At 40.4% G+C, this 12,944-nt stretch overlaps 1 protein-coding gene across 2 annotated transcripts in view; it reads right to left on the reverse strand.

The window, feature by feature from the left end:
* LOC143764282 (nicotinamide N-methyltransferase-like) overlaps positions 1-11,367 on the reverse strand; it is a 37,239-nt gene extending 25,872 nt beyond the window's left edge. The window contains exon 1 of one of the 2 annotated variants that reach the window (XM_077249715.1): positions 11,172-11,367. In XM_077249715.1, coding sequence (XP_077105830.1) covers positions 11,172-11,322 — 151 coding nt within the window. In that variant the 5' untranslated portion in view covers positions 11,323-11,367. The remainder of the gene's footprint in view (positions 1-11,171) is intronic. The other variant, XM_077249714.1, reaches the window with a different exon arrangement.
* Between the last annotated feature and the right edge of the window lie 1,577 nt (positions 11,368-12,944).

The raw sequence follows: 12,944 nt of genomic DNA on the forward strand, positions 1-12,944 counted from the left end.
CGATCTCAATTCCAGCCAATTCTGTGTTGAAAAAGTAAAACAGTGCTCCTTCCCTTCCGAGCTCTCCCGTGTGCCCACACAGGGGTTTACCCCAACATATGGGGTATCAGCATACTCAGGACAAATTGGACAACAACTTTTGGGGTCCAATTTCTCCTGTTACCCTTGGGAAAATACAAAACTGGGGGCTAAAAAATTATTTTTGTGGGAACATTTTTTATTTTCACGGCTCTGCGTTATAAACTGTAGTGAAACACTTGGGGGCTCAAAGTTCTCACAATACATCTATATAAGTTCTTTGGGGTCTAGATTCCAATATGGGGTCACTTGTGGGGGTTTCTACTGTTTAGGTACAATAGGGGCTCTGCAAACGCAATGTGACTCTTGCAGACCAATCCTACTAAGTCTGCATTCCAAATGATGCTCCTTCCCTTCCGAGCTCTGCCATGCACTCAAACGGTGGTTCCCCCCCACACATCAGGTATCATCGTACTCAGGACAAATTGGACAACAATATTTAGGGTCCAATTTCTCCTGTTACCCTTGGAAAAATACAAAACTGGGGGCTAAAAAATAATTTTTGTGGAAATTTTTTTTTTTAATTTGCATGGCTCTGCGTTATAAACTGTAGTGAAACACTTGGGGGTTCAAAGCTCTCACAACACATCTAGATGAGTTCCTTACGGGGTCTACTTTCCAAAATGGTGTCACTTGTGGGGAGTTTCTACTGTTTAGGTACATTAGGGGCTCTGCAAACGCAATGTGACGCCTGCAGATCATTCCATCTAAGTCTGCATTCCAAATGGCGCTCCTTCCCTTCCGAGCCCTCCCATGCACCCAAACAGTGGTTCCCCCCCACATATGGGGTATCAGCGCACTCAGGACAAATTGACAACAATTTTGGGGGTCCATTTTCTCCTGTTACCCTCGGAAAAATACAAAACTGGGGGCTAAAAAATAATTTTTGTGGGAAAAAATTAGTGTTTTATTTTTATGGCTCTGCATTATAAACTTCTGTGAAGCACTTGCTGGGTCAAAGTGCTCACCACACCTCTAGATTAGGGTTGAGCGAAATGGGTCGGCAATTTTCAGAAGTCGCCGACTTTTGGCAAAGTCGGGTTTCATGAAACCCGACCCGACCCCTGTGTGGGGTCGGCCATGAAGTCGGCGATCTTCTGAATCTGGAATCGGAATTCCGATACCGATTCCCGATATGTTTAAGATATCGGAAATTGGTATCGGAATTCAGAATTAAGTGTAAAATAAAGAATTAAAATAAAAAATATCGCTATACTTACCATCTGATGCGCCCTGGTACTAAGCGGGAACCTTCCTTCCTTAGAATCAGCCTTCCAGGACCTTGCGGTGATGTCGCGGTGACGTCGCGGCTTGTGATTGGTCGCGCGGCCGCCCATGTGACCGCTCGCGCGACCAATCACAAGACGCGACGTCATCGTGACGTCACCGAGGGTCCTGGAAGGGCTGATTCTTAGGAAGGAAGGCTGCCGGAAAGAAGCAGGGCGCGTCCGAGGGTGAGTATATACCTAATAGGAATATACTCACCCTCGGCTTCTTTCCGGCAGCCTTCCTTTCTAAGAATCAGCCCTTCCAGGACCCTCGGTGACGTCACGATGACGTCGCGGCTTGTGATTGGTCGCGCGAGCGGTCACATGGGCGGCCGCGCGACCAATCACAAGCCGCGACGTCACCGCAAGGTCCTGGAAGGCTGATTCTAAGGAAGGAAGGTTCCCGCTTAGTACCAGGGCGCATCAGATGGTAAGTATAGCGATATTTTTTATTTTAATTCTTTATTTTACACTTAAATATGGATCGCAGGGCCTGAAGGAGAGTTTCCGCTCCTTCAGACCCCGGGAACCATTGGAAACCCAATGCACTGCATTGAGTTTCGCGTTTCGGCCGACCCCGACCCCGACTTTTTTATAGGATCGGCCGATTGCACTCGACCCGACTTTTGAAAAAGTCGCGTTTCGTGAAACCCGACCCGATCCTATAAATGTAAAGGTCGCTCAACCCTACTCTAGATAAGTTCCTCAGGGGGTCTACTTTCCAAAATGGTGTCACTTGTGGGGGGTTTCAATGTTTAGGCACATCAGTGGCTCTCCAAACGCAACATGGCGTCCCATCTCAATTCCTGTCAATTTTGCATTGAAAAGTCAAACGGCGCTCCTTCCCTTCCGAGCTCTCCCATGCGCGCAAACAGTGGTTTACTCCCACAAATGGGGTATCAGCGTACTCAGGACAAATTGTACAACAACGTTTGGGGTCCATTTTCTCCTGTTACCCTTGGTAAAATAAAACAAATTGGAGATGAATTAAATTTTTTGAGAAAAAAAGTTAAATGTTCATTTTTATTTAAACATTCCAAAAATTCCTGTGAAACACCTGAAGGGTTAATAAACTTCTTGAATGTGGTTTTGAGCACCTTGAGGGGTGCAGTTTTTAGAATGGTGTCACACTTGGGTATTTTCTATCATATAGACCCCTCAAAATGACTTCAAATCAGATGTGGTCCCTAAAAAAAAAATGGTGTTGTAAAAATTAGAAATTGCTGGTCAACTTTTAACCCGTATAACTCCCTAACAAAAAAAAATTGGGTTCCAAAATTGTGCTGATGTAAAGTAGACATGTGGGAAATGTTACTTATTAAGTACTTTGTGTGACATATCTCTGTGATTTAATTGCATAAAAATTCAAAGTTGGAAAATTGCGAAATTTTCAAAATTTTCGCCAAATTTCCGTTTTTTTCACAAATAAACGCAGGTAATATCAAAGAAATTTTACCATTATCATGAAGTACAATATGTCGTGAGAAAACTTTGTCAGAATCACCAGGATCCGTTGAAGAGTTCCAGAGTTATAACCTCATAAAGGGACAGTGGTCAGAATTGTAAAAATTGGCCCGGTCCATAACGTGCAAACCACCCTTGTTACCCTTGGAAAAATACAAAACTGGGGGCTAAAAAATAATTTTTGTGGAAAAATATATATTTTTTTTATTTTCATGGCTCTGCGTTATAAACTGTAGTGAAACACTTGGGGGTTCAAAGCTCTCACAACACATCTAGATGAGTTCCTTAGGGGGTCTACTTTCCAAAATGGTGTCACTTGTGGGGAGTTTCTACTGTTTAGGTACATTAGGGGCTCTGCAAATGCAATGTGACGCCTGCAGACCATTCCATCTAAGTCTGCATTCCAAATGGCGCTCCTTCCCTTCCGAGCCCTCCCATGCACCCAAACAGTGGTTCCCCCCCACATATGGGGTATCAGCGCACTCAGGACAAATTGGACAACAATTTTGGGGGTCCATTTTCTCCTGTTACCCTCGGAAAAATACAAAACTGGGGGCTAAAAAATAATTTTTGTGGGAAAAAATTAGTGTTTTGTTTTTATGGCTCTGCATTATAAACTTCTGTGAAGCACTTGCTGGGTCAAAGTGCTCACCACACCTCTAGATAAGTTCCTCAGGGGGTCTACTTTCCAAAATGGTGTCACTTGTGGGGGGTTTCAATGTTTAGGCACATCAGTGGCTCTCCAAAAGCAACATGGCGTCCCATCTCAATTCCTGTCAATTTTGCATTGAAAAGTCAAACGGCACTCCTTCACTTCCGAGCTCTCCCATGCGCTCAAACAGTGGTTTACTCCCACATATAAGGTATCAGCGTACTCAGGACAAATTGTGCAACAACTTTTGTGGTCCAATTTCTTCTCTTACCCTTGGGAAAATAAAAAAATTGGGGGCGAAAATATAATTTTTGTGAAAAAAAATGATTTTTTATTTTTACGGTTCTGCATTATAAACTTCTGTGAAGCACTTGGTGGGTCAAAGTGCTCACCACACCGCTAGATATGTTCCTTAGGGGGTCTACTTTCCAAAATTGTGTCACTTGTGGGGGGTTTCAATGTTTAGGCACATCAGTGGCTCTCCAAACGCAACATGGCATCCCATCTCAATTCCTGTCAATTTTGCATTGAAAAGTCAAACGGCGCTCCTTCCCTTCCGAGCTCTCCCATGCGCGCAAACAGTGGTTTACTCCCACAAATGGGGTATCAGCGTACTCAGGACAAATTGTACAACAACGTTTGGGGTCCATTTTCTCCTGTTACCCTTGGTAAAATAAAACAAATTGGAGATGAATTAAATTTTTTGAGAAAAAAAGTTAAATGTTCATTTTTATTTAAACATTCCAAAAATTCCTGTGAAACACCTGAAGGGTTAATAAACTTCTTGAATGTGGTTTTGAGCACCTTGAGGGGTGCAGTTTTTAGAATGGTGTCACACTTGGGTATTTTCTATCATATAGACCCCTCAAAATGACTTCAAATCAGATGTGGTCCCTAAAAAAAAAATGGTGTTGTAAAAATTAGAAATTGCTGGTCAACTTTTAACCCGTATAACTCCCTAACAAAAAAAAATTGGGTTCCAAAATTGTGCTGATGTAAAGTAGACATGTGGGAAATGTTACTTATTAAGTACTTTGTGTGACATATCTCTGTGATTTAATTGCATAAAAATTCAAAGTTGGAAAATTGCGAAATTTTCAAAATTTTCGCCAAATTTCCGTTTTTTTCACAAATAAACGCAGGTAATATCAAAGAAATTTTACCATTATCATGAAGTACAATATGTCGTGAGAAAACTTTGTCAGAATCACCAGGATCCGTTGAAGAGTTCCAGAGTTATAACCTCATAAAGGGACAGTGGTCAGAATTGTAAAAATTGGCCCGGTCCATAACGTGCAAACCACCCTTGTTACCCTTGGAAAAATACAAAACTGGGGGCTAAAAAATAATTTTTGTGGAAAAATATATATTTTTTTTATTTTCATGGCTCTGCGTTATAAACTGTAGTGAAACACTTGGGGGTTCAAAGCTCTCACAACACATCTAGATGAGTTCCTTAGGGGGTCTACTTTCCAAAATGGTGTCACTTGTGGGGAGTTTCTACTGTTTAGGTACATTAGGGGCTCTGCAAATGCAATGTGACGCCTGCAGACCATTCCATCTAAGTCTGCATTCCAAATGGCGCTCCTTCCCTTCCGAGCCCTCCCATGCACCCAAACAGTGGTTCCCCCCCACATATGGGGTATCAGCGCACTCAGGACAAATTGGACAACAATTTTGGGGGTCCATTTTCTCCTGTTACCCTCGGAAAAATACAAAACTGGGGGCTAAAAAATAATTTTTGTGGGAAAAAATTAGTGTTTTGTTTTTATGGCTCTGCATTATAAACTTCTGTGAAGCACTTGCTGGGTCAAAGTGCTCACCACACCTCTAGATAAGTTCCTCAGGGGGTCTACTTTCCAAAATGGTGTCACTTGTGGGGGGTTTCAATGTTTAGGCACATCAGTGGCTCTCCAAAAGCAACATGGCGTCCCATCTCAATTCCTGTCAATTTTGCATTGAAAAGTCAAACGGCACTCCTTCACTTCCGAGCTCTCCCATGCGCTCAAACAGTGGTTTACTCCCACATATAAGGTATCAGCGTACTCAGGACAAATTGTGCAACAACTTTTGTGGTCCAATTTCTTCTCTTACCCTTGGGAAAATAAAAAAATTGGGGGCGAAAATATAATTTTTGTGAAAAAAAATGATTTTTTATTTTTACGGTTCTGCATTATAAACTTCTGTGAAGCACTTGGTGGGTCAAAGTGCTCACCACACCGCTAGATATGTTCCTTAGGGGGTCTACTTTCCAAAATTGTGTCACTTGTGGGGGGTTTCAATGTTTAGGCACATCAGTGGCTCTCCAAACGCAACATGGCATCCCATCTCAATTCCTGTCAATTTTGCATTGAAAAGTCAAACGGCGCTCCTTCCCTTCCGAGCTCTCCCATGCGCGCAAACAGTGGTTTACTCCCACAAATGGGGTATCAGCGTACTCAGGACAAATTGTACAACAACGTTTGGGGTCCATTTTCTCCTGTTACCCTTGGTAAAATAAAACAAATTGGAGATGAATTAAATTTTTTGAGAAAAAAAGTTAAATGTTCATTTTTATTTAAACATTCCAAAAATTCCTGTGAAACACCTGAAGGGTTAATAAACTTCTTGAATGTGGTTTTGAGCACCTTGAGGGGTGCAGTTTTTAGAATGGTGTCACACTTGGGTATTTTCTATCATATAGACCCCTCAAAATGACTTCAAATCAGATGTGGTCCCTAAAAAAAAAATGGTGTTGTAAAAATTAGAAATTGCTGGTCAACTTTTAACCCGTATAACTCCCTAACAAAAAAAAATTGGGTTCCAAAATTGTGCTGATGTAAAGTAGACATGTGGGAAATGTTACTTATTAAGTACTTTGTGTGACATATCTCTGTGATTTAATTGCATAAAAATTCAAAGTTGGAAAATTGCGAAATTTTCAAAATTTTCGCCAAATTTCCGTTTTTTTCACAAATAAACGCAGGTAATATCAAAGAAATTTTACCATTATCATGAAGTACAATATGTCGTGAGAAAACTTTGTCAGAATCACCAGGATCCGTTGAAGAGTTCCAGAGTTATAACCTCATAAAGGGACAGTGGTCAGAATTGTAAAAATTGGCCCGGTCCATAACGTGCAAACCACCCTTGTTACCCTTGGAAAAATACAAAACTGGGGGCTAAAAAATAATTTTTGTGGAAAAATATATATTTTTTTTATTTTCATGGCTCTGCGTTATAAACTGTAGTGAAACACTTGGGGGTTCAAAGCTCTCACAACACATCTAGATGAGTTCCTTAGGGGGTCTACTTTCCAAAATGGTGTCACTTGTGGGGAGTTTCTACTGTTTAGGTACATTAGGGGCTCTGCAAATGCAATGTGACGCCTGCAGACCATTCCATCTAAGTCTGCATTCCAAATGGCGCTCCTTCCCTTCCGAGCCCTCCCATGCACCCAAACAGTGGTTCCCCCCCACATATGGGGTATCAGCGCACTCAGGACAAATTGGACAACAATTTTGGGGGTCCATTTTCTCCTGTTACCCTCGGAAAAATACAAAACTGGGGGCTAAAAAATAATTTTTGTGGGAAAAAATTAGTGTTTTGTTTTTATGGCTCTGCATTATAAACTTCTGTGAAGCACTTGCTGGGTCAAAGTGCTCACCACACCTCTAGATAAGTTCCTCAGGGGGTCTACTTTCCAAAATGGTGTCACTTGTGGGGGGTTTCAATGTTTAGGCACATCAGTGGCTCTCCAAAAGCAACATGGCGTCCCATCTCAATTCCTGTCAATTTTGCATTGAAAAGTCAAACGGCACTCCTTCACTTCCGAGCTCTCCCATGCACTCAAACAGTGGTTTACTCCCACATATAAGGTATCAGCGTACTCAGGACAAATTGTGCAACAACTTTTGTGGTCCAATTTCTTCTTTTACCCTTGGGAAAATAAAAAAATTGGGGGCGAAAATATAATTTTTGTGAAAAAAAATGATTTTTTATTTTTACGGTTCTGCATTATAAACTTCTGTGAAGCACTTGGTGGGTCAAAGTGCTCACCACACCGCTAGATATGTTCCTTAGGGGGTCTACTTTCCAAAATTGTGTCACTTGTGGGGGGTTTCAATGTTTAGGCACATCACTGGCTCTCCAAACGCAACATGGTGTCCCATCTCAATTCCTGTCAATTTTGCATTGAAAAGTCAAACGGCGCTCCTTCCCTTCCGAGCTCTGGCATGTGCCCAAACAGTGGTTTACCCCCACATTTGGGGTATCGGCGTACTCAGGACAAATTGTACAACAACGTTTGGGGTCCATGTTCTCCTGTTACCCTTGGTAAAATAAAACAAATTGGAGATGAATTAAATTTTTTGTGAAAAAAGTTAAATGTTCATTTTTATTTAAACATTCCAAAAATTCCTGTGAAACACCTAAAGGGTTAATAAACTTGTTGAATGTGGTTTTGAGCACCTTAAGGGGTGCAGTTTTTAGAATGGTGTCACACTTGGGTATTTTCTATCATATAGACCCCTCAAAATGACTTCAAATTAGATGTGGTCCCTAAAAAAAAAATGGTGTTGTAAAAATGAGAAATTGCTGGTCAACTTTTAACCCGTATAACTCCCTAACAAAAAAAAATTGGGTTCCAAAATTGTGCTGATGTAAAGTAGACATGTGGGAAATGTTACTTATTAAGTACTTTGTGTGACATATCTCTGTGATTTAATTGCATAAAAATTCAAAGTTGGAAAATTGCGAAATTTTCAAAATTTTCGCCAAATTTCCGTTTTTTTCACAAACAAACGCAGGTAATATCAAATAAATTTTACCATTATCATGAAGTACAATATGTCGTGAGAAACAATGTCAGAATCACCAGGATCCGTTGAAGCGTTCCAGAGTTATAACCTCATAAAGGGACAGTGGTCAGAATTGTAAAAATTGGCCCGGTCCATAACGTACAAACCACCCTTGGGGGTAAAGGGGTTAATTCATAGTTTTGATACCTTCAGTGTGGATTCGCAATTTTCACAGTCATGAAAATACAGAAAAATCTTTGAGAAGGTGTGTCCAAACTTTTGATCTGTACTGTATATGAGAGGGCAGTGGCCAACACTTAACAGCTAAGACCATTTAATATGATGGTGAAGTAATTATAATCAGCGCAGGAGAAATCAAACACGGGGTCTACCTCTCTGTAGCAGTAAACCCACAAACATTATGTTTGCATTAAGAATTTGCTAATATTTCATTGAATCCATTCCCTCTACCCATGCCATTGGCTGCAACACAACCCCAAAGCATGATTGATTCAACACCCACGCTTAATTGTTGACGAGATGCTCTTTCCTGAAATGTTGTGCCCTTTTTTCTCCACACATTCTTTTGATTATTGTGGCCAAAGAGTTCTATTTTAACCTCATCGGTCCACAGGACTTGTTTCCAAAATGCATCAGGCTTGTTTAGCTGTTCTTTTGCACACTTCTGATGATGAAATTTATGGTGAGTGTGCAGGAGAGGTTTTCTTCTGATGACTCTTCCTGTTATGATCCCAGTGGCTGGGGATCACTAGAAATACTAGCTAAGTTACTGAACAAAGAACAAGATCTAGGGAGGTGGTAACTGGACTGACCGCAATCCTGATCCTATCCAAACACACTAAAGGTAGCCGGTGAACATGCCTAAAATCCTGGACGTCTCGACGCAGCCTGAGAAACTGACTACCCCTAAAGAGAAAGCAAGACCTCACTTGCCTCAAGAGAAATAACCCCAAAGATATAAGAAGCCCCCAACAAATAATAACGGTGAGGTAAGGGGAAAAGACACACGTATGAATGAAAACAGATTCAGCAAATGAGGCCCGCTAATACTAGATAGCAGAAGACAGATAGTGAGCTGTGCGGTCAGCAGAAAGCCCTACAAAATATCCACGCTGAGAATTCAAGAACCCCCACACCAACTAACGGTGTGGGGGGAGAAACTCAGCCCCCTAGAGCTAACAGCAAGCAGGGAAATCACATATTAGCAAGCTGGACAGGAAATATATTGAACACTGATGATCAAAAAATGAACAAACGGAAACTTAGCTTCTCTTGAAGAGACTGGTAGCAAGGTAGTCAGAAGGAATCAGAGTAGCACTGAATACATTGACAGCAGGCATAGACTGAGAGTCCAAGTGAGCTTAAATAGGAAACCAGCCCACATATAACGAGACAGCTGATGCCAGTCACAAACCTGCAGAAAGATAGCACTCACACAGTACCACTTGTGACCACAAGAGGGAGCCCAGAAATAGAGTTCACAACATCTTCCATAAAGACCATATTTGTGCAGATGTCTCTGACAGAAAAATGACTGGCACATCCAAACTAGTGTGAATAGGTGCATACCAGGAGCAGCTACCTCCATATACAATATACAAAAAAAGGTTGCACTCTATCATGCCAAAGCATGTCAAATATGAAATACATGAAATATGAATAGCAAAATGGCTTTTTGAACATTAGGAAAAATTTGTGAGACGCTTTGCACAGAATTTGGCCAAATAGTGTGAGCCCATCAACCATCGTCAAGGTGGTCTCAGGGACCCATCAGATTAATGAGACCACCTTGACGATGGTTGATGGGCTTCTCCTGCTTTGTGGGTTTCCACGATTTTCATTTTCAGAGTGCTAGGCAGCTACTTTGTAATTTTTAAAATGAATCAAAATAAATAAATAATTATATATATATATATATATATATATATATATATATATATATATATATATATATATATATATAGATATATATATATATATATAGATATATATATATCCTAAAATACAAAGGAACTGTATCAATTTTTGACTTTAGGCTTTTAAGAAGTCATTTTATCTTCAACTTGCTTAACTGTTCACAATAGCAGTAATTTTAACCAGTGGTGCCCAGACTTTCCCAGACTTTTACATGCCACTGTATGAACAAATTATCAAAGAATAAATCAAAAGCTTCCAAATGCCCCACATGCAGAGTAACAGTCACAAATTTTGGTCTACTTCTTGCTCTCCCAGGTGGTCTGTTGATTGTCTTTTGTAGCCACCATACCCCCTGATATATTTTCCTATAACGGTAGAAAGAAATGGTATATCGGTCTGTATAGGGGATTGGTTAGGGGTGCGCCAAAAATTTGCCACAGCGTACATAATATTTTGTCCCTCTTTCTCTTCTGTGAAAGTTGGGAGGTATGATGCTGGTGCGCTCATTCATAACAATAAGTTATAAATGAGCACAATGCAAAAAAATCTTCAGAAATTGACCTGAAGTTTGGAGACTTTAACATTGTATTTTACCTGTTGCAATGCATGGTAAATTAGTATCAAAATCCACCTTGCATGTGGATTTTCTATTCATCTGCAGAAAAATCTGCATTTGTAAATGTGAGAGTATCCTTACAGCAGATTTAAAAGTAATTGCACCAACAAATGAAATCTTTGTTTAACTGTTTATTATCCTCAACTTATTTTCCAGGGTTCTGAAAATTACAGAGGAAAACAGTTACTCTACTTACTCCTGAAATCTTATAGTATTCATCATATGGAATAATCAAACACAGCGTTGCTCTTCTTCCCTCGCTTGAGATGAGTCCGGCACTGTATTTTCCACCTTAGCTCCCACGAACCATTAAAAATCAAATTTGCCTTATTTGAATTTAGTTAAAACCATCTAAACAGAACAATTAGGATACTTACCCTCTGTAAAACTTTTCATAAGATTTTTAATAGGAAATATCAAGGAATCCTCTACAGAGATCATATCAGGGTTATCTGACAAATAACTCTCCAAATGTTGTCTGGAATCAAAGCCATCTTCATGGTAGCGCTTATGGGTGCTGGAATCCATTGTCTAATCTTCTATCACAGGCAGGGTGACTCTTTCTACTCCGCTGCTCAAGGCCTTTATATCATCACCAGAAATTTATTTACAAAGCATGTTAGCAAGGAATATGTTTGCTTATCATATCACAAGTTCTTCTCTTCATTTATAAAGTCATTTAAAATATAACATAAGCAAAACAAAAAATGTTTAACCCATTAATGACCCTACTTTCAGGAGTACACAACATTTTTAAGTTTGCTTTTCACAATTGAAAAACTAATATTGTGTCCAAGCCTGATGAAACATGAGACGGGATGCCTCACCACAATAATTGACTTGAGTATGCTGTTACAGTTGTTCTCAAAAGTTTACATACTCAGGCAGAATTTTTGCTTTCTTGGTTTTTGCTTAATACTGTGTATTGCCCCCCGTAACATCAATGACAGCTTGAAGTCTTTTGTGGTAGTTGTAGATGAGGTTCCTTATTTTCTCAGATGGCAAAGCTGCCCATTCTCCTTGACAAAAATCCTCCATCTCTTGTAATTTCATGGGATGTCTAGCATGAACTGCATTCTTGAGATCTCCCCAGAGTGGCTCAATTATATTGAGGTCAGGAGACTGAGAAGGCCACTCTAGAACTTTCACTTTGTTCTGCTGAAGCCAATGACAGGTCGACTTGGCCTTATGTTTTGGATCGCTGTCATGTTGGAACATCCAGGTATGTCCCATGTGCAGCTTCCGGGCTGATGAGTGCAAATTTGCCTCCAGTATTTGCTGATAATGTGCTACATTCATCTTTTCTTCAACATTGACCAAGTTTCCTGTGTCTTTGTAGCTAACACATCCCCAAAACATCAGCAAATCACCCCCATGCTTTACAGTAGGAATGGTGTTCCATTGATCATAGGCCTTGTTGACCTCTCTCCAAATGTAAACTTTATGTTTGTGGCCAAAAATTTCAATTTTGGTCTCATCACTCTAAATTACTGTGTCCCAGAAATGTTGAGGCTTGTCTCTGTGCTGTTTTGCATATTGTAGACAAAATACTTTGTGGCATTTGCGCAGTAATGGCTTTCTTCTGGCGACTCGACAATGCAGCCCATTTTTCTTCAAGTGCCTCCTTATTGTGCATCTTGAAACAGCCACACCGCTAGTTTTCAGAGAGTCCTGTATTTCAGCTGGTGTTATTTGTGGATTTTTCTTTGCATCCCGAACAATTTTCATGGCAGTTGTGGGCGACATTTTTGTTTGTCTACCTGACCGTGGTTTTGTTTTTTCAGAGCCCCTGATTTTCCATTTGTTAATCACAGTTTGAACGCTGCGGACTGGCATTATCAATTCCTTGGATATCTTTTTGTATCCTTTTCCTGTTTTATACATTTCAACTACCTTTTCCCATAGATCTGTTGACAATTCTTTTGCTTTTCCCATGACTCACAATCCAGAAACGTCAGTGGCTGGATGAAAGATGCAAAAGTCTGGCTGAATCCCAGAAACTCACTCAGATTTTATGCACACACACTGATTACAAGCAAACAGGTCACAGGTGAGGATGTTACTTTTAGTAGCTATTCAAACCCATTTGTGCCAACTTCTGTGCATGTTATCAGGTCAAAATCACCAGGGTATGTAAACTTTTGATCAGG

This window comes from Ranitomeya variabilis, chromosome 4 (assembly GCF_051348905.1).
Source record: "Ranitomeya variabilis isolate aRanVar5 chromosome 4, aRanVar5.hap1, whole genome shotgun sequence".
NCBI lineage: Eukaryota > Metazoa > Chordata > Amphibia > Anura > Dendrobatidae > Ranitomeya > Ranitomeya variabilis.